At 38.4% G+C, this 23,181-nt stretch overlaps 1 protein-coding gene across 1 annotated transcript in view; it reads right to left on the bottom strand.

Annotated features, from left to right (window-relative positions):
• LOC126146334 (esterase FE4-like) overlaps window positions 1-23,181 on the bottom strand; it is a 79,925-nt gene that overhangs the window by 5,243 nt on the left and 51,501 nt on the right. The window contains exon 8 of the mRNA XM_049915613.1: window positions 12,936-13,117. Coding sequence (XP_049771570.1) covers window positions 12,936-13,117 — 182 coding nt within the window. The remainder of the gene's footprint in view (window positions 1-12,935; window positions 13,118-23,181) is intronic.

Raw genomic sequence — 23,181 nt, 5'->3', positions numbered from 1 at the left:
TCATCCTAGAACCAGTGCAGAAATATTTTTAAGGAACTTGAAATCCTTACATCTCTCATGCAATACATATTCTCCATGAGGTGTTCCATAAGGGAAAAAAGGCTCCTTTTTAAACACAACAGTGTGTATCTTATTCATTCTATTACAATAAAAGAAGTCATTCACTATGATCATAGAAACCTATGAATAGTACAGAAGGGTATCCAATTCAGTAGCTGTAAGGTTTTTAATGCCCTCCTTTCATAAATTAAGTGATAAGGTGTCCAGAAACAGATTTCCTGTCCTTGTGTCACCCAAGTCTCCTACTATCCCTCATACAATCACTGACCAGCCACAGAAGGAGCCCCCCCCCCCCTTCCACCCTCATGTGTCAGTATCACCCAAGATTTGAACAATGGAATCATGTTCTCTGCCCTGGTTTCGACTATCTCTCATCATACCCTGAAATGAGTAGTATTCCTTGCATTGTTCTCCCACATAGATACTCTACCACCCACCCCACCTATACAGTATTCTTGCCCATCCCTGCTCCACCACCCTCACAACCCTTTACCCTCTGGTTCATATCTCTGTAAAAGACCTAGATGGAAGAACTGTCCTATTCACCCTCCTACTGCATCAAATGCAGGGCCATCTGAGAAAGTAGCCCTGTGGTGCACTAATTTTAATGCATCCTATGTGCAGCACTCTATGTGCACATCACCACTAACAAGCTGTCAGTCCACGTGAATGGCTGCTATCAAACTGTGGCCAAAAGATATGTGGACCACCCAGTTGCTGAGTGTGCCATGCAGCTTGGTATACTTTACATCAACAACTGCTTCATGGCTAAAGCTGTCTGCATTCTCCCCGCCAACACTAGCTTTTCTAAGTTGCTAGGCAGGAATTCTCCCTGCAGCATATCTTTTGCTCTCATAAACTGCCTGGCCTGGACCTTTGTTAATCCCTACCCTCAGCCTGCTTCTGTGCCCTTCTCTGCTCTCATTCCAGCTTCATAAATGCTTCTCAACCCTTTCTAACATCTGCTTCTTCTTTCTGCCTCAGATCTCTTCTGTATCCCCACTGCCTGCCCCAGATAATTTAAATGTGCCTGTCTGCCAGTCAGTGCCTCCTCTGTGTGGTGAGTAGAATCTATCCTAATTCATGTTGTTATCCCATCTCAGAATTTCCATTGAACAATATTAATTAGAATGGTTTGCTACTCACCACATTGAGTTGCAGACAGGCAGATTTAAAAGAAGTGTGTCAGATATTACTAAAAATATTACTACACACACATCTGCGCACATGTGGTGCTAGCAATAGAGGTGCACATGTGTGCTTGTGCTCCCCCCCCCCCCCCCCACACACACACACATCACACACACATTCACCCATGCATAACACACACACAGATGGTCACTGTCATCTCTCCACAGTGTGGCCCAAAGTGCCCAAAGATGGTGCTGAAAAAAAAAAAAAAGACATTTTGAAATGCTTAATACCAAAGCAAGTTTGGTGTAATGTTTTGAGAGATTTGTGTGTGTGTGTGTTTGTGTGTGCACACGTGCTTGCACGTAATACTATACAGGGTGTACATAAAGTCCAGGAACATTTTCAATTATTTATTGCACAAGAACCAAACATTGTACAGATGTCATGCATATGTTATTTTGAAGAGAAACCCTGAAATACCCCCCCCCCCCCCCATGTATACTGCCACAGCGTAGATTGGTAATATGCTGATAATCAGTCAGCGCTAGTCACAAACATGCCAAGTTCAGGTACGGAGCAAGCTTTCTGTGTGTTGGAGTTCAACAAAAACAAGTGTGCTATGGCTGTTTAATGGATGTTTAGGACCAAGTATGGTAAGAAGCCACCAACAAGGAAGGCCATTTACCACTGGCACAACAAATTTGTTGTGATGTGTTGCTTGTGCCAGGCAAAGATAAGCGGACATCCCAGTGTGAGTGAAGTGAATGTGGAGTGCGTATGAGAGACATTCGCAAGGAGTCCAAAGAAATTGGTGCATCATGCATCCTGTGACCTTGAAATGGCTCCAATGGCAGTGTGGAAAGTCCATTCATCTTACAGCAGGATGGGGCTCCACCCCATTTTCATCATGAAGTTTGGGGGTACTTGAACATGGAGCTGCTGCATCGATGGATCAGCCGTGCTACAGAAGGGGGCAACTGTTTCACGAAATGACCTCCTCAATCACCAGATCTCATTCTGTGTGACTTTTTTCTTTGGGGTCACATTAAAGATCTGGTGTATATACTGCCTCTACCACATGATGTAGTAGAGCTCCGGGAGATAATACGGGAAGCAACTGCCACAGTCGACGATGCCATGCTGGTACAGGCATGGCAAGAATTCGATTACTGTGTTGATGTATGCCAGGTCACTCATGGGTTTGCATATCAAATGTTTGTAAAAAAAGCTTTCAGAGTTACTCTTCAAAATGCAATGTGTGTGACATCTGTATAATGTTTAGTTCTAGTCAATAAATAATTGAAAGTGTTCAAAGACTTTATGTACACCTTGTAATATAATGTAATTTAATATAATTTTAAATATGCCTGTCTGCCACTTAACACCACCTCTGTGCAGTGAGCAGCATCCTTTTCTGATTCACATTGTTCTTATCTATTAAAGTACTGGAACAGTCTGTTACTCAAATTGTAGAGTCAATGACTTGTACTAAGTGCATATCATATCATATGTTCAAGGTTTACTGTGTTTCTATTATCTGTTAAGAAGTTCACATTAAAGTCACTTATTAGGATGAACGAATTATTTTTCCCAACAGAAATGACAGGAGTGGTTCAACATGTCTCAGAAAAGCTTTCGAATTTCCAACAGATGCCCAGTAAAAAGACATCACAATAACTGTTGCATTATCTTCTGATTGGATTGAGAGTAAATTGAAGAAAGGCAAAAGTAATGAAAATAGCAAAAAACTTAACATCAAAATTGATTATGAAGTAGATGAAGTTAAGGAATTCTGCTACCTTGTAAGCAAAATAACCCATGGTGCCTGAAGAAAGTAGGATATAAAAAGCGAACTAGAGCAGACAAACAGGGAATTCCTGGCAAAGAAGACATGTACCAAACATAGGCCTTAAATTGAGGAAGGAATTTCTGAGAATGTATTATAGTGAATCATGGACTAGGGAAAACTGAAGAGACTTGATGCATTTGAGATATTCTACAGATGGGTGTTGAAAATTAGATGGACTGATAAAGTAAAAAATGACAGTTTTAATAATAATCTGCTGTTATGTCAATGAAGCATGCCTGAAAGTGCTGTTCAGCACATTATTGACCCTCTGGGTGCTGCAGTTGACAGCACTATGTGAATTCTAATCTTCCTTTAGTATTTTAATCTTCTTTGTGATTTGGAATTTTTACGATACATGACAAGTCTCTGTATTGCTGTAGGGTGGTGAACAATATAATGCCATGTGAGGGTTGTGGGTGGATCTTCCACTAGACCAATAGTGGTGGGGAATTCAACAGAGAATGGATTGAGTTTCTCCCATGGAACAGCAGGGTATACAGAAGAGTATTGGAAAACATCTGTGCCCTTCAGACTAAATTAGATTTTGAGAAGTGTGAATTAGATAGATCTAAGGGGAAAAATACTGTGGAAACAATGAATAAATGCCAGGCCAGGAGCAAAATGAAAAGAGATGTGCAGTCACATTTGAAATCATATTAGATAATAATTTTGCTTGCTACCTGAAGTATTTGAGGAGGAAACTCATCTAGCTATAATAGAAAGCAGAGTGCACCAGGCTGATAGTCATATAACTAATGGTAGGTTGTAAACAAAATGAAGCAGGAAGATAAAGAGTTCTGCTACTAGGTAGTAGTCATGGGAAGGGTGTAGGCCAAATGGAGAGAAATTAGAATCAGGTTACAAGGTCATAACTACTGTGAAACCATTTTATGCAGGTAACTGAGGACAGCACTACTACAAAGGGATTTTGATAATGGATTTCAGGTAATCATAGCAAGTGAAGAAGGTATCAGCCTGGCTAAAGACAGAGAGTGCATTATTAGGGGTGACCCAGATACAATAGGAGCAGCAATTGCTCTTGTAATTACAGGTTTGATGGAGGTTCTGTAGTCCTGGGAAAGTTCAGCCACTGAGTTGCAAGTCCTTTTGTTGATGCCGCACTGGGCAACTTGCGTGTTGGTAATCATGAAATGATGATGAGGACAACACAACTCTGACCCAGCTAGGAATCAGACTTGGTCCCACAGTATGGCAGTCAGATGTGCTGACCACTCAGGTAATGGTGCAGCTATTTGCAGTGGTCATGCTGATAACAGAGATGACACACTGTTGTGACAATATTGCTTTATTCCCATACACAACATCCAGTACATCCACGTAATATAAGGTTCTAAGTGAACTAAACTCTCTGGAATCCACCCAGGTATTCCACTCAGCACCACATGTGCTGTGGTTAGAGATGTTACTCATGCTGATGTCCCAGCAGAGGTGCCCCCACTCCTGTTTCCATAGTGCAGAGCTCTGGCAGAGCAATGGTCAGTGGACTTCTTCAAGAGGGGGGGGGGGGGGGGAGGGCTCTTGTGCAGAGGTGTTTGATGAGCCATGTTGTGGCTGGCTGTTGATTTGGACATGGCTGACCATTTTTCAGTGTTGATTCGAGATGGTCGGCTGCAAATCACAGTGGTTTTTCCATTTCTCATTATGAATAGGCTCACAGCAGTCGTTCTGTCTAGATGATATTGTACAAAATGGTGAGGAGGTCAGTGGGGGTGGTTCTAGTGAGATTAGTTTGGCATATGTGTTAACAGGGGATGGGGAGGCTGGAATGGCACATCAGTAGGAGGATACAAGCTGTCTGTGATGCAGTGTGTGGTAGCTGTCGTTGTGGTAACTGATACATGTATGTAAGTTTTCAGGCTATTGGCCCAATATCAGTCACACAATTGTCATGGCATTTGTCCACTATCAGATCCCTGTTTACAGGTTTCACAAGGATGTTCTCTGGATCAGTGTCTCATGTTAAGTTTAATGAAGACTGTCTCCTCAGAGTTTAAATTAGGGACCTGCATGTCAAGTGGTAAACAACCGCATGGGTCATTGTCCATTTCTTGAGGGTCCTTGCAATGCACTGCTGTGTGTTTGCACAGGCTTCCACGCTGGTTTTAGGTGTTTTAAAGAGCCTGTCATTGCCTTTCCATTGAGCAAAATGTTCACTATGTGGGTGTCATGTTTTAACACTCTACACTGGCCAGAGTATTGTGGCTGTTAAGCTGGCTGGATCATATTGTCCCATAGCCTTACAAATTACCATTTAATCAGTGCCTAATACATGAAAACTTTCAGCTTGGCATGTGAGGTAGGCGGTGGCACTGAAGTGTGGTTGATGTGGCTCTCCATTCACTTGACCGGTGCTGGTAAGTGTGCTGGGTCAGAGGGCTGAGATGATAGAAAGAATTCTGCCTGAGGTGTGAGTAATTCTCAATACAAGATTTCTGCAAGTGACCTGTGTAAGTTGTCCTTGAATGCCATGTGAATGCCTAGTAACACCCAAGGCAAGGCTTCTGTCCACTGTCCTCTGTGGCACATGAGTGCAGCTTTTAGGGTTCTCTGTCACTGCTCCAAAAGCCCAGCATTCTGAGAGTGGAAAATGGTCATCTATTTATTTTTAATGCCACAAGGTGGCAGAGAGCCTCAAACAGCATGGACCGAAATAGTCTTTCCTGGTCTGTCACTATCATTTTAGGTTAGCCAAATCGAGTATCCAATCGTTCATGAATACATGAGTCACTGACACTGCTGTAGCATCTTTAATCAGGACTGCTTCCACTCAATGAGTGTCCCTGTCTGTAACTGACAGTCAGCAGGAGGCTTATGACGTCTATATGCTGTGTTGAAAATGTGCATGTGGTATATCAAAATGACCTATTTGACACTGTGTATGATAAACAAATTTGCTGCACTGGCTCAGTGGGAAAGCTTGTGTCCAGGCTCAACAGTCATGTTTAATATTCAGCCAAATGAAATGTTCAGTGATGAGCAGTACTGTTGGCCTAACCCCCAGGAGCACCAGGTTGTTTAATTGACTGGAAGTCATGTGGGGTATAGACATTGGTACTAGTGGCCTAATTTTGTTCTGAGATACATCACATAGTATTTGGATATTAGTCAAAGGGGCTGGCCACTGTTCTATGTGGAGATTGGTGAAATCACTGTTAAGTAAGTCTTTAATATCCACATTGTGGCTCTGCTCTTCTGCTAGTTTGTTGTAATCTAGTTGTACTGAAATAACATTGATCCATGATAGGTAGTAGGAGACTATATTGTTGACGCCATGCAGATGACAAATGTCTTGTCATACACTGTGTAGAAAAAAAAAAAAAAAAACATGGTTGACATGACGATAACTAATGTCTTTTGAAGGGTGTCGTATGCCATCTGCAAGTGGCTTGTGCTCAATGTAAATAACAATGTCTTCCTTCATTACCTTCTCTAAAATGTTTGACTGCTTTGTAGACGGAGAGTAATTCATGGTCAAACATGGACCATTTTGACTGTGAGGTCGTTCAGTTTCTTAGAGAAGAAGCCAAGCAACTGTGCTTCATGTGCTACAACTTGTTGTAGGACTGCTTTGATGGCTGAATCACTGGCATCAACTTTGACAGTGAGTGGTCCATTGAGTATTACATGAACCAAAGTGATCACTCTTGTGAGTCAGTCTTTGGCTAGTATGAATGCTTTCTACACTTTGTCAGTCCACTATGATTTTCTATTTGCCTGTGCATTCATACCAGAAAGAGTGTCAGTGAAGAGGGCTTGTATTCATGCCACCTGAGTGTACCTCAGAAGTTGCCAATAATTTTAAAATTAATACAATTGTACTTTGGTACTAAATCTCTATATGCACACTCATTAAATCTAATAGCTTCAATGTACTTGATAAATTCCATCTTGCTCTCAAGTACTGGATAGCCTCACCTCTTGCCTAGCAGGGCAGTTCTTTGAAGGTTTTCATCTTGCAGTGTCACAGCCATGTTGATATACATGAACGAAAGACTCTAGCTCTGCTGTTAAATGCTCAGGAATAGTACAGGTTATGAACTTTTCATGCTCTAGGCTCATGGTGAAGAAGAACTCCTCCATCTCCTATAACAGCTTAACTCCCTGTCCCAACTGAAATTCATATACATCAACATGCACCCTCCATAAGCCATGATACAGTGCATGGTGACAATCAGACAGTCAAAAATCCAGGATGGAATGTAACAATATTATAAAAAGGAAAGTTGCCACTCACCATATAGTGGAGATGTTGAGTTGCAGACAGGTACAACAAAAAGACTGTCACAAATAAAGCTTTCAGCCAGTAAGGCCTTTGTCAAATATAGATGAGACACACACAGACACACGCACACACACACTTATGTAAATGCAACTCATACACATGACTGCAGTCTCAGGCAACTGAAGTGTGGTTTCAGTTGCCTGAGACTGCAGACATGTGTGTGAGTTGGATTTGTGTGTGTGTGTGTGTGTGTGTGTGTGTGTGTGTGTGGTCTATTTTTTATAAAGGCCTTACTGGCTGAAAGCTTTATTTGTGACAGTCTTTTTGTCATGCCTATCTGCAAATCAGCATCCCCATCATGTGTTGTTAGAGTGCATGGTGACAGGAACTTTGTACCACTACAAGTAATTTCCTTTCCTGTTTCATTCACAGATGAAGCTAGGGGAAAATGACTGTCTATATGCTTCTGCATCAGGCCTAATTTCTCTTATACTTTCTTCATGATCTTTATATGGAACACACATTAGCAGCAGTAGAATAATTCTGCAGTCAACTGAAAATGCTGGTTCTCTAATTTTTCCCAATAGCATTAAAAAAAAAAAGTCATCTTGCCTCCAGGGATTCTCTTTGAGTCCAAAAAGCAAAAGCAAAAGCATCTCTGTAATACTCACTTCTCAATCAAACTTCTGTAACAAATCTGCCAGCCATTTCTGAATTGCTTTGACGTATTCCTTTAATCTGACCTGGCGAGGGATCCCAAACACTTGCAGTACTCATGACTGGGTCATACTGGTGTTCTGTAGATGGTCTCCTTAATAGATTAGCTTCACTTTCTTAAAATTCTCCAAACAAACCAAAGTCAATGTGTCAAGCAGCACACTACTGATTCTGAACATTACAGGATTGTTTTCTCTACTCATCTGTGTTAATTTACATTTTTCTACCTTTGAAGCTAGCTGCCATCTATCACACCAAATACAAAATCTGTTTGAGTCATCCTGTATTCTTCTATAGTCACTCAATGATGATACTTCGTCATTTAATACGGCATCATCAGCAGGCACAGACTGCTACTCACTCTATCATAATCTCCTGGTTCTTCTCCTAATTCTAAGTCATCTTCGGGATGTTGACCTTCTACTCTCCCTGATAGCTTATCCTTTATATTTGCCTTGTTCCCTTCTTGCAGCAGATGGATCTCTTTTAGCCTATTAGGCCAGCTCACTCTTATCAAACATCTAATCTCTCGCAACTAATTCTTCTTACTTTGCTGAAGAAGGAGCCTATTGATCTGACATCTAATGGGGCTATGACCCCTTTTCACAAATCAATATCAGCTGAAATGTCTCTTTGCAAGTTCAACAATTTTCTGATTTGGATTATTTTTTTCTACAATTAACTGCATTTCTGGTTCATCTGTTCTTTTGTCCCTGTGTGTTTAAAGTCATTCTTGCTTGTCATCTGATTTGTGTTAAGAATTGTTTCACCTTCATGTCATAACTATATCTAACAATCATTTAGTTTTCCATTCGTTGCACTTTTTGAAATTAAGGGCACTATTTCTTTGTTCAGTAACTTCTCACCCTTTTTGGTGATCATTCTTTGGTGACTAGTAATCTTTTGATATTGCCCAGTTACTTATTGACTATAATCTTACAGAACACAGGCAGAATTAATGAAATATGCATGTTGGGAAAATTCTTTAATTTAAAAATGGGGAATGTTTGAGTAGCACTCGCATTCTGAGGGTTTTGTGCAAACATAATTATGCACAAAGAAAGCTCATCAAGCCTGGGAATAGAGACTCTTGACAGTTTTTGCCTCTTAACTGACTTCGATACCAGCAATACATTGGTCCCAGGGAATTCCATGACTTACAAGAAAGTTTTCATTTTAAGTTTGTAATCTGATTATAAATGACAACAGAAATATGTTTTGTGTGATATAGTTACAAAATAACTGTTGTCAGACTTTTTCCTTTACTTGCACCATAAAGCTTTGGTTCTTGCTAAATTTCATGATTCTAGGTCAACAGGAAGTACCCTACAGGTTTTATGAGTGTGTCAGCAAGTATGGAAATATGTGACATAAATGGCTACATCATTGCATTGACTTAGAAGCCTAAGCTTTTCACACAACCAAAAAACCACAGACTACAGTATGTGACATAAATTTTAATTTGATATGTCTACCTTTACAAGGAAAAAAAAGGGGGAGGGAGGGGGGGCGGGGGAGTTTGCAGACAGACACAGTCGAATAATGTATTACTAAAAAAAAAAAATATTTTTTTCATCTGATATATTTACAAATTAGCAGTTTTCGGATTTTTTCCCTTCCTTGTACTGTGAAACGTTGCTTCTTGCCAAATTTCATGATTCTAGGTCAATGAGAAGTACCCTATGGGTTTTGATGAGTGAGTTTCCGAGTGTCAAAATATGTGATATAAATGGCTGTATCTTTTGATTGCATTGACTTAGAATCTAACATTTATTTACATTTCTAAGAGACATTAGAACTTAGTTTGTGGCATAGATTTAAACCTGATTTGTCTACCCATTCCTGAGGAAAAGAAGTTTTTAACAGTTAGACAGACAGACAGACTAGCAGATGGGCAACAAAGTAATCCTATATGGGATCCGTTTTTCCAATTGAGTTAAGGAAATATAAAACCTATTAAAATTTTATGTTTTAAAAGTATAGTATAGAAATTATAAAGTAAATTGTTTTAAAGTCCATTGCAATTCTAATGTAACATAAAAATTGATTCTACAAAATATATTTGTTTTCTCCTAAGATGCAAGAATAAATATACAACTCATTTTCAATTTTTTTATATACTTAATTTATCTCACCCAAACTCTTTGGATGCTAATAGTGTCTTAAACCCACAGTATTTTTTTCCAAATAGTGAACCATGTGTTTGTTATGTTCAGTCAAAATTTCCCACCCCTAGCCCCACACTATTTTTAGCAGTGTTAAGGTTATCCTAATCCAACAGTGTTTTTTCTAGATTCCTATTCCCTCAGTTATTCATTGGATGTATTTCAATCTCTGTTTTTCTATACAGGTTTTACCCTCTACATCTCCTTCTAGTACCATGAGATTTATTCCATCATGTCTTAACACCATGTCTGTTCTTCTTGTCAGGGTTTCCATATGTTACTCTCTTTGCTGATTCTGTGAAGAACTCACTCATTCCTTACTTTATCAGTCCATCCATAATTTTCAATTTTCTTCTGTAGTATCACAACTCAAATATTTCAAGTCTCTTCTTTTCCAGGTTTCCCACAGTCCATGATTTACTACCATACAATGCTTTGCTCCAAATGTACATTTTCATAAATTTCTTCCTCAATTTAAGACCTATGTTTGAAACTAGTAGACTTCTTTCAACCAGATATTCCCATTTTGCTTGTGCTAGTCTGCTTTTCATACATTCCTTGCCTCATCAGTCACAGGTTATTTTGCTTCAATAGTAGCAGAATTCCTTAACTTCATTTACCTTATTACTATCAATTTTGATGTTAAGTTTCTCACTATTCTCATTTCTGCTATTTCTCATTACTTTTTACTTTCTTTGGTTTACTCTCAATCCTTATTCTGCATGCATTAAATTGTTCATTCTGTTCAACAGATCCTATAACTCTTCTTTATTCTTACTGAGGGCAGCAATGTCATAGTGAATCTTATCACTGGTATCCTTCAACCTAAATTTCAATCCCACTTTTGAAACATTCTTTTGTTTCAGTCATTGGTTCTTAAATGTACAGACTGAACAGTTGGAGTGTAAGATGCATCGTCATACTCCACTCTTACTGTCCCCCCTTAGCTCTTGTATTTATTGTCCAGGGTGACTATTATTGAACTATATGAAATGAAATCACCATAACTTCTGAACAGTTTGCATTAGGAAGTTCAATGTGTGTGGTTGGCCATGGGGCATGATGGGAATTAATATGTGCTGCACGGTTTGGTTTAGCAATGAAGACCAGTTTCATTTTGATGGTTCATCAGTAACCAAACTTGGTGCACTTGGGGGACTGAGAATCCACACTTCATGATGCAGAAATCTCTTCACCCTTTACTGGTGACTGTGTGGTGTGCAATGTCCAGTCATGGAATAATTGATGTGATATTTTTTCATGGTACAGTGACTACTGAATGATATGTGAAGGTTTTGGAAGATGATTTCATCCCCATTACCCAAAATGACCATGATTTCAACAATATGTGGTTCATGCAAGATGGAGATCGACCCCATTGAAGCAGGAGAATGTTTGATGTCCTGGAGGAGAAGTCTGCACACCACATTCTGTCTCTGGGGTACCCAGAGGCCACTGGCATGGGCTTTCAGTAGCCACTATATTCTCCAGATCTGAACACATGCAACTCCTTTTTATGGGGCAAGGTGCACAGTAATAATCCAAATACCGTCTCTCAACTGAAAACAGCTATTCAGGAGGTCATCGACAGCATTGACATTCCGACATTTTGGCGAGTCATGCAGAATTTCACTATTCGTCTTTGCCCCATCATCGGAAATGATGGCAGGCATATTGAACATGCCATAACCTAAATCCAAATATATGTAGTGATGTTTGCATGCTGAATGAAGCATGTGCATGCTGTAGTTTGTAAGTAATTTACATTTTTTTTCATATAGTTTACTAACTGTCACCCTATATGTTACCCACATTCCGTATAGTACATTGTTATTTTTCTCAGAATTTGAAACATTTTGCCCCATTTTACATTGTCAAATAGTTTTTCCAGGTTTCGACAAATCATCCTAATGTGTCTTGATGTTTCTTTAGTGTTGCTCCTATTGTGAAGCACAATGTCAGGACTGCCTCCCTGGTGTCTTTACTTTTCCTAAAGTCAAACTGATCACCATCTCCCATGGGCACGGGAGTCTTGCGTGGCCATGGGAGTGCACGTTTGGATGTCTGTGTAGTTGTATGTATGAGTGTGTGTACTGTTGGTAGAAAATAAGCTAGTTCTTGAAACTTAGCATGAATGCTGTTTTCTGTTATGTCTTTTTGTGCTTCACACATCAATCTGCTGTAGGTGTGTGATTGCCTTTTCCTTATTTTACATACTGCTCCAGGAATTTCCATTATTGTTTTTGAATAGCACTTCACATGTACCCCTTCTTACTGTTGTCCCCACTTCTAGGAGTTAAATGTCATTGGGACTGCTGTCAGCCAGCCCAGTGGTCATGAAAATTTTGCATACAACACTAATATAGTTCTTCTAAAATTATTTTTACATGTCACCCGCTTCACACTGCCACCTACATCTATCTACAGACTGGATCACATGGACATCCCACCACCACAGCATTTTTTGTATAGTAGAAATAACATAAAAGGATTTTCTACATAATAAATCATATTTGCCTCAAGTTTTGATGAAATTGTTCTAGGTATTTCAAAGTCATGAAGTAACACACGCAGTCATTTTCATATCTATAAATGCTAATGGAAAAAATAAATAAAGGGGGAGATTTCAATAGCATCGCACAAGTACAGTGTAAGTCTGAAATGTACTGTTTTAGTTGTTGATTTTAGGATTCACCAATCATGATTAACATCCTCATAAAGCAAGGAAGTTGTGTTTTCATTAAGATAAGTAAAAAATATCTCTTACCGTTGCAATTGTATCATTATCTTTCAGTGTAATCTCATTGTCCCCAAAGTAAAACTGTCGAATCTGTGCTGAAACTTTCGATTGTTCATCTTTATCTGAGATTCGAAGATCATGAGCAACATAGGCATCAAAATTATCATTCAGATTTTTTACACCATCTTCAGATGCAAATGCTCCATTTGCTGCAAATAGAAAATTAATTTATTAGTGCAGTAGTGAGTATCTCAGTAAGACTTCTGCAGTTTATAGAAAACAAATAAATAAAAGCAACTCTTGTATTAAACATGACATGAAACAAAATATAGTTCCACTGACAAGTAATATATCTAAGTGAAGATTTTTATACGACACGATAATTTAGATATGCTATACATATCCCACCAGTTCCAGTAGATAACCTTTTGTACTTCAAAAATGTAAATGGTGACCATTGCATCTGTGTTTAGAGCTGATGGCATTTAAAGAAGCCATTATATGTACACACGAATACAGCCATAAATGACTTAACAATTGATGAAAGTAGTTTGTTCTGTGTTTTTATGTTCAGTTATAAGTTAAGGAACCACTTCTTAGGGAACCTAAAGTTGCAATAACACTTTCAGAACACAGAAGTGTGACATAAAATGCCTGACAGACAGCAAAGTAAAATTTGAAAATAAACTGAAAAACTTTCTTCTTGATAACTCCTTCTATTCTGTAAAAGAATTTGTATTATTGTAATGTGTGAAAGGTGGTGGGTGAAATTATCAACTTATATCTGTTTGTCTTAACAAAAATTCTAAATGTTCAGCATGTAGCCACATTTACAAAATATGAGAGCCTGCCTCAGAATTTTTTAAGTGAAAATTCTTAAAGCTTTTTAAGTAACACAAATGTTATTAACGGTCTACATATTTGCAGCCCTATGCCACAAGAGGACTCTTAATTTTAGCATGTAACATGGCAGCATGTAATGTGTAGTGAGTGGAACAGTGTGCTGTAATTGAGTTTTGAATTCGAAGAGTTTATCCACAAATGGGACACTGTCTCTTTCAGCATAACAGTGCCAGAACACTCACGAGTGCTGCAACATCTGCAACAATGTAATAATTTTTATTTTATTTAAAACGCTTTAAGAGTTTTCATATAAAAAATTTGGAGGCATAACTTTTCTGTATGCCCTCGTAATTTTTGATGTGAATGTAAAATGATCCATTTCACATTACTATGATTTATTGTGCAATTGATCTATGGAACATTAAACCAAGTAATTAAGTGTCATAGAAATAATAGCTTATCTTAGTTCCAGAACCTCCTCCAGATACTCACTCTTCAGAAAGCAATTCCATTATTTCTAATTTCATAAAAAATAATGGAAAGCATGATTATCATACTAGGACCCAAGAAACCTCTATAAACACAAGAGGAGTTGAACATAAAACTAGAAAGCAGTTAGATACATGGGTACACATGTATTAAATAACTTGCTGGAGCATGTTAAATGTCTCCTATGAAATTTAGTGAATTTTAAGACTATTAAAGTTTAGAAATTTCTGTTGAATGGCTCTACCTACTCCACTGAAGAATATCTTGAAGGAATTCTTACGGCTATGTCTACATACTACATTCATAATGCAGAAGTCAACTTATGATGTGTGATGGAGGTTAGTTGGCATACCTATGTTACTTCCCCCCCTTCCAGCTCTAGGTGCAAGCAGTGTGGGGACAGAATGACTAATGGGATGAGCTCGCTTAAATTTCTCTAACCTTTGTAAGCTATATGTAGGAGGCATCGGTACAATGGTTGACATGTCTAGAACCATATGCTCTTGGAATTTTAACGGTAAACTGTACTGTGATGCACAGTGCCTTTCTTCTAGTGGATTTCCATGGTGCTTTTTAACTTACTAAATGAATATGTGATGAAATACACAATTCTTTTTCGAGTGCACTGTAATCCTCTAGTCAGTAGTACCTGATAAGACTGATAATCAGTACTTGAGTATTAATCTGCTGAGGGTTTTGTAAGCTGCTTCTTTTGAGAGTGGACTGCAACTTCTTGAGGGTTCTTACAGTGAATCTCAGGTTGGCATATGCCTTTCATATGAAGAGTTTTATCTGGTCACTTCACTTTAAATCATTCCATATGCATACCTCCAGATGTTTAATACATGTGACCATTTCCAGTGATCATTCAACAATCATATAATCAAACTACAGCAGAAATTGCCACATGTTTATACGCAGTAAGTTATAGTAAACAGCCATCTTCCTATGAAACTTTTTTGGGGCACATCCTTAAGCTACTTCTACATCTGAAGATTTCTCTCCAGTGAGAATGAAACAATCTGTCCTGTTCAAAACAAACTCTACAATATAACTATAAAACTGGCCTGATATTCCATACACTATTTTACCTGGAAATACCAATTAAAAACAAATTGATAGATAAAAGATCTACTCACCAAGTGGTGGTAGGAGGACACACATGTAAAATAAAGGCTTTTACTTACGCAAGCTTTCAGAGACAGTGGCTTTTTCTTCTGGCAGAAAGGACTCTGGGTCTGGGGAGACTTATCGGATGGGATGAAAAGGAAAGACTTATCAGACTAGAGATATATTAATATAGATGTTCCCCAGGGAAGTTTATTGGACCCAGATCTCTTCCTTGTATATATGTAAATGATTTCACACAGTGTGTCAGGTATGTAGAAAAAGATACTGTTTGCTGATGACAGTACTGTAGTGATTACAGACAAAAATTCAATACAGTTAACAGACAAATGCAATGGAGCTCTCAGAGATGTTCACAACTGGTCATTGCACAATACAGTAACTTTAAATGTGAAAAAGAAAAACTTTATAAACTTCTGACTAAAAAAAAAAAAACAATGATACTACACTGAAACTAAACAATGATGTAATAGATAGTGTAACTGATACCATATTCTTGGGGAGGAATGTAGACTGTCAGTTGGAATTGACAGACCATGTGAGCCTTTTACCCTCAGCATGCAAAACCTTGCACCAGTGTGCAGTATCTCATTCCTCAAAGTAGCCTACTTTGGATATATCCATTCTACCCTCAATTATGGGATAAATTTTTGGGGATTAAGTGCTGTGAAGATAAAAACTGTTTTCAAGATACAGGAAAGACTTGTATGAATGGCAGTAACAGGGAACACTGCAAAGAATTATTCATAAAGCTAGAAATTCTGACAGTCCTGTGTGAGTACACCTATCACTACATAATGTACTCCCTTTGTCAGAAAAGTTCCAGGACCAGATTTTTTATTTCTGAATTTGTAATACTAAAAGGAACAAATATTGTTTTCATGTTACCTGGTATGCGTGCATCCTTGAAATGACCTTGACCATTGTTCTCGACAAACTTACTAGGTGGCAGGCCTGTGCTTAGCAACACTCTGTTTGGGTTCTTGGTGCACTAGTACAGTGACACAACATATCCTGATTGTGAGCAAAGAGTGAACATTAAGTTCTGTGTTAAGCTCAGGAAAACCCCCAGTGAAATGTGGGCAATGATTAAGTAAGCATAAGCAAGAGAGGCGCTTTCAAGAAGTCCTATTTTTGAGTGGCACAAAAAGTTTTGCGAAGGCAGAGATTCTGTGCAAGGTGATCCAAGAACTGGTCACCCACCTACAGCATGTACCAATGCAAATATGGAGCATGTAAGGCAGTTATTCCTAGAAAACTGTCATAAAATTGTGTGTGCAATATCAGAAGAACTTAATTTGAATCATGATGTGTGTCATAAGATTTTATGCAAAGATTTATGGATATAGAAACTTGTCCCTCACACACTAACAGACAAACAGAAAGAGGTAAGATGAAGAATTTCTGCTGATCTACTGCACAGAGCCACATGTGATCCCACTTTTCTGTCAAAGATATTGCTGAGGATGAAAGTTGTTACTAGTATGACCATAACATGAAGTGTCAAAGTGCTGAATGGCAGAGTCGTGGATTATCAGCCTTGAATAAAGTCAAATGACAACCTTTGAGAATAAGGACAATATTTATAACATACTTTGATAGTAAAGGATTGGTTCATGATGAGAATGTTCCTCAAAGTCAAACATTGAACCAAACTCCTTACATCAAATCTTGAAACATTTGTGAGAAGCAATTCAGCATTACTGCCCCCATTTGTGGCATTCTCAGGACTGGTGCTAACTGCACAACGGTGAAAGAACCTATCCTGCTTATCTGTTACAGAGTATCTGGCCAGACACTGTGTTATTGCCATCACACATCTGCAATATTTGCCTGATCTCTTGTGACTGTTTTCTTATTTACATGAGTGAAAAGGCGACTGAAAGTAAAGCTTCATCAAAATATCACAGACATCCAGTGGGCTCTGATGAATGAGCTTACAAGCATCACAGTTTAAAAATTTCTGGCTTGCTTCCAAGACCTCTGGAAATGTTGGTTACTGTGTGTGTATATAGTTGAGGGGACTGCTTCAATATGAGTTATGGTCATTACTTGGTAAGTGAAATTTTCTATTTTTTAAAAAGACCTGTCCTGGAACTTTTATGACAAAGGGAGTATATAAGAAAAAGTCTGACAGTTCTGTGTGAATACCTCAATCACAACTTTATATAAGAAAAAATTTTAATCAGTACACCACAAACAGCACAGTACATGACCATGGAACCAAATCCACTGTTTACATCCAAACATAAGAAACCAATCAAATCTCAAGGTAGTACATTATACTACGGAATAAAATTGTACAACAGATTGCTTGGTGATGTCCATATGATGCATACTGTTCTATCAATGAAAAAATAAATCAGATGAATCATTCAATCAACGTCCATTAGACAAGGGGGTGGAATTATACTGAATGATTTTAGGAGGACAAGGAACAGGGAATCAATTTCTGCTGTCTTTTTTGCAACTATTTTGACTATCACAATTTGATTTCCTCTTCATTCTTTGGTTTTAGGGCAGGTTTGTCTACAGTAAATGCAGTACAAATGCTTGTTGCAGATATTCTTGATGGTTTTCAGACAATTCCTTCACATGTGTCTTACTTCTAGATCTCACTGTGCCACAGAAAATACTCATGTGTAAGCTATAGTGCTACAGTACCAAGTATAATGGACTGGCACTAACACACTTTCAAGTCACATTAATGTGACTACTCCCTGTGACTGGCATCAATGTGAAATAACCACTCACAGATGGCAGGTGCCAGCACTAGCAGTGGGGTATATGTAAAGTGTGTCGGGGAGAGAAGGGGTGGGGGTTGCAAAACAGCGCAGTCATTGTTGTAATGCCACAGAAACAAAGCAATTTATCTGACATCCAAAAGGACATGATCACTGGCTTTCTGTCCAAGGGTAGGAGCATTTCTAAAATGGTTAAGTTTATAAACTTGTGTGCCACTGTTATAAAAATGTACTGCACATGGCAAAATGGTGTTATCCAAAACTGGCACTGAGGCAGCTGTGGTGCATCATGGGCCATAGATAATGTGGCTCAGTGATGAGTGTAAAGACATGTACAGGCAAATAGAAGTACAACTGTTAAACAGCTTACTGTCCAGATGAACCAAAGGTCTACCAACAGCATCTCTTCAATTCTTGTTCAATGAATGTTGCTTCACAGCAGGTGCCTGGTTCACTGACTGCTTTTCATCTCTATCAAAGGCTGGAATTTGCATGAAAATATTGCAACTGGACATACACTGAGTGGCAAAGATGGCCTTTTCAGATGATCATGTTTTATGCTCCATTGGGCATGAAAAGCTTGAAAGCAAATACTCTGCCACAATCATTGGAAGGGTCTAGGATGGAAGAGGGAGTTTTATGGTCTGGGAATGTTTCCATGAATTCCCTTGGTGATGTTGTCATTCTGGAAGGCACGATGGATCAACATAAGTAAGCATCTGCCCTTGGGGACCATGTACACCCATACTTGCAGTTTGTTTCTCCTCAGCATGAGCCAGCTGCTGTGACTGAGCAGTTCTAGGTGCTTCAGTCTGGAATCGCACTGCTGCTACAGTCGCAGGTTCGAATCCTGCATAGGGGATGGATGTGTGTGATGTCCTTAGGTTAGTTAGGTTTACGTAGTTCTAATTCTAGGAGACTGATGGTCTCAGATGTTAAGTCCCATAGTGCTTAGAGCCATTTGGACCATTTTTTTCCCTCAGCATGATAGTATCTACTGGAAGGACAATGCAACATGTTATACAGCTCTCACTGAACATGCATGGTTCAAAGAACACCAGGATTAGTTTACCTTACTTTTCTGGCCACAAAACTGCTCACATTTAAACTCAATTGAGAATCTGTGGGACCACCTCGATCGGGCTGCTCATGCCATGGATCCTCAACTGAGAAACGTAGCTCAGATGGTCACAGCACTGGCTCCATATCCTTGTTGGTATCTTTCAGAACCTCACAAACTCTCTTTCTGCATGTCTCACAGTGATCTGCATTGCAAAAGGTGGTTATTCAGGCTTTTGACAGTTGGCCACATTAATGTAACTGGACAGTGTAGATCATACTTGGACTAACAGACCTCAGGTTCTCATGGTAAATAAATGTCAGTCACATGGTCCACCAGTTGTTAAAGGTGTGCCTCAAGGCTTTGTGCTTGAACCTTTCCATTTCATGGTGCACATGAATGACTTATCTAAGTCCATAATGTATGCTGATGACACCACGCTGATTACTGTGGATAAGAACTTGGAGGAGGAGAAGAAAAAACAGAATCAGTGCTTGAAAAGTCTGCCATATTTTCCCACAATAAGAACCTTACACTAGACAACAGTAAATGGAAACTACTAAATGCAAATGTAATTCTGTTAAACTTCTTGGAATCCACAAGAATCCCAAACTGACTTGGAACAGCCAAACCAAACAGTTATATACCGAAGTGTCAAGAAAGCTATAAGAGCAATTACAGGATTTACATGCTGAGATTCATGTTAAAAGCACTTAAAATATATAAACATTTTCACTGTGCTTCCCCTTTGTATTAAAACATATCTTCTTTTCACAATAAACACTTTCCCTTACAGAATACACATAAAACTAGAAACAGAAATAATGTAGATGTAAAATTGACATGACTATTCAAGATTCAAAATAGTTTTAAACACACAGGAACAAAAGTATACAGGGAGTCCCAGGAGGAATGGTCATGTTCAAAGATATGACGTAACCCTCATTCAAAGCAAAAACTTCAGATGGACGGACACCTTATTTGAAATGTATTTTGAGACAGAACACATTTAATGTGCATTTGTTTTGGGATAATGGTGCCTGTGTATATGTTTTACCTACACATCCTCTTTGATGTTTTACTCTAGCCCAACTTATCTCTTTGATAAGAATGTCTTACTGCCAATTTCTAGGCCTATGCATCCAGGACAATCTAAAATGGAAAACACACATTAATAAAACTAATAGTAAGCTAAACAAAGTGTGCTATGCTCTATGAATCCTCACATACTGCACAAGCCCAGAAACTGGTCACACAGCCTACTATGCACAATTCCACAGTGTAATGCAGTATGGTATTATATTGTGGGGAGATTCTACACATAGCCCAAACATTCTCCTCACCCAAAGGAGAGATATAAGAATAATGAATAAGGCAAAACTGACTGATAGCTGCACACCTCTCTTCCAAAAGTTGCTCATCCTGTCCCTTGGCATCCTCTACATACTAGAACTATGCAAATTTGTAAAAAGTAATATTACAAAATTTAATAAAAATGTAAACGTCCATGACTATGATACTAGGCAGAAAATGAAATTCCATGATAAAGAAATGCACACCTCTGCATTTAAAAACTCTCCCTTTAACAAAGGTATTAAAATATACCACTGCCTGCCATCAGAAGTAAAAAACAGTAAGTCCCTGACTGTATTTAATAAAAAATTAAAATCATTTCTACTTGACCATTGTTTCTACAGTGTAAGTGAATTTCTGCTCCACATGGGTGGAAAGAAACATGAAACAAATTGCAGCAAAGAATTCCGTAAAGAGTAAAGCATTAACACAAGTATGTGTAAAAGTCTTGCATCCATATCATCTGCTACTAAGCAAATTAAGTGCAGAAAGAATATCCAACCAGGTACTGTTGTGTACATGTGTGACAGGAATACAGCACTAAAATACAAATGTGTAACTGAGTAAGTAATTTGTGTGTTCATAAATTAGTGTGTTCATAACTTCTCAGAAAATATGTATGTAAACTCATGTTGGTGTAAACTTTCAGCATATTACTTCATGCCAGCAAATTATCATAATGTCCAACATCAAATGTATGTTTGTGCATCACCATGTGCATGTCATGTACAGTATAGATTCAGAGGGCAATAAATAAATATATAAATAAACTAGCTCACTGAATGTGCAGTTGGCCATGGGGTGCTGTTAGTGAAGTTACGCAAGGGACTGAAAGTGTATCAGAGAGAAGCATCTATTAACTGTGTTGGTAATCATTCTGACTAAAATGCTGCACATCTACACTAATGAAGAATGTGCATTTATGATGTATGTTTACTGTTTCTGCAATGGTGCTACTGTCAAAAAAATATCATTGGCACTTTCAGACATGTCAAATTAAAAATGGTTCAAATGGTTCTGAGCACTATGCGACTTAACTGCTATGGTCATCAGTCCCGTAGAACTTAGAACTACTTAAACCTAACTAACCTAAGGACAGCACACAACACCCAGCCATCACGAGGCAGAGAAAATCCCTGACCCCGCCGGGAATCGAACCCGGGAACCCGGTCGTGGGAAGCGAGAATGCTACCGCACGACCACGAGATGCGGGCATGTTAAATTCCTGTGTGTAGAGTGTCCACCATTTCTGATCTTAGGGTGTTTACCAGAGTTTTCAGCACATTGTGTGGAATAACTATTCTTCCAAGTTCCCATTTTTCTTCTGAAAATGTAGTATAACAACCTTAAAAAAAAACAGCAACACACTGTTGAAATAGCGCAGTCTAGTCGTACTTCTAACACAGGGTGACTTTCTGCTCATACCAATGCTCAATGAACAGCTCTGTACCAGATGAGATGTGCAAATTTTTGTGCTCTCAAAAAGATAAATTATTTAGAGTGAAATAACAGTTAGTTTAGTACAGATTACTCATTAAACATAGATATTAGTGTGTTTTTCAAGCTTCCTATTAAAGGTTTCAGTGTTCTTGTTAGTGGTAAAATGTTAATGTCATTTTAAGGCAGCACCGCTGTTTCTCTTTGGTTTGAGTTAACTTTTGTTTGTAAACTGCTTTGGTTTTTTTTCTTATTCTCAGTGTGTGTTATTGTTATCAGCCATTGAATGTAAGCTATTACTTTTTAAATAAACTTAGTACAAGCTTACTTATAATAAAGCTTTATTTACTGTGCCTGATTAAATGTTACGGCCCCATGTGCTTATGTCTGTTTTTCAATACAGTGGCAGAGCTTTTTGGTGTTATTATGAGTAACAGTCTAGTTCATAAATAAGGTGCTAGTGAGCATATGTGCAATAAAAGAGAATTGTTTAAGAAACTGGACCATGTGCAAAGCTCAATGAAAGTTACTGTGGGTGATGGTAAACTTCTTCATGAGGCTGGGTGTGATACTGTGGAACTGTATGCAGGGAATGGGGTTAAATTTATCAAAACAGTACTTTAGTGGACTGTTTTTTGGTGCCTGAACTGAAATTAAATCTGTTTTGTGTAGGAGCTGTGTTGGATGAAGGTACCTGTTTAGTGCCAAAGAAGGAAAAATACAAATCCTTGAACAGTAGAAGTGAAGTTCAGGCATTATTCAATAGGTCAGTAAAATGTATCATATGTTATTTTCCCTAAACAGAGTGCAGTAAGAACCATCAATGGTTACTCTGATGTCTGCAGATAAAATGCAGTCTGTGGTTGACAGTAATGACACTAGTGACCTTTCATCACTCAATATTGATAGTGGTCAGGTAAATTTGTCTAATTATGTTGAAAATTTGAGCCTCTGACATAAAAAGTTCTGCCATCATAGCATTGTGCATGCAAAAGAATTATTGTCACATAAAGTAGTGGACTTCACTGATGACTTTGTCACTTGTGAAGAGTGTTTGTCAGATAAACAACATTTTTTTTCCTTTCTCCATCAATGCCCACTTGAGTTGCTTCATGCAAACATCTGCAGACTGATGGAAATGCATTCACTTGGAAGAGTGAGATACATTTTGCTTTTGTAGGATGACTACTCAGATTATTTCAAAGTATTCTTTATGAAC

Source organism: Schistocerca cancellata, chromosome 2 (genome assembly GCF_023864275.1).
Source record: "Schistocerca cancellata isolate TAMUIC-IGC-003103 chromosome 2, iqSchCanc2.1, whole genome shotgun sequence".
Taxonomy (NCBI): Eukaryota; Metazoa; Arthropoda; class Insecta; order Orthoptera; family Acrididae; genus Schistocerca; species Schistocerca cancellata.
This window is presented reverse-complemented; position numbering and strand designations above follow the sequence as displayed.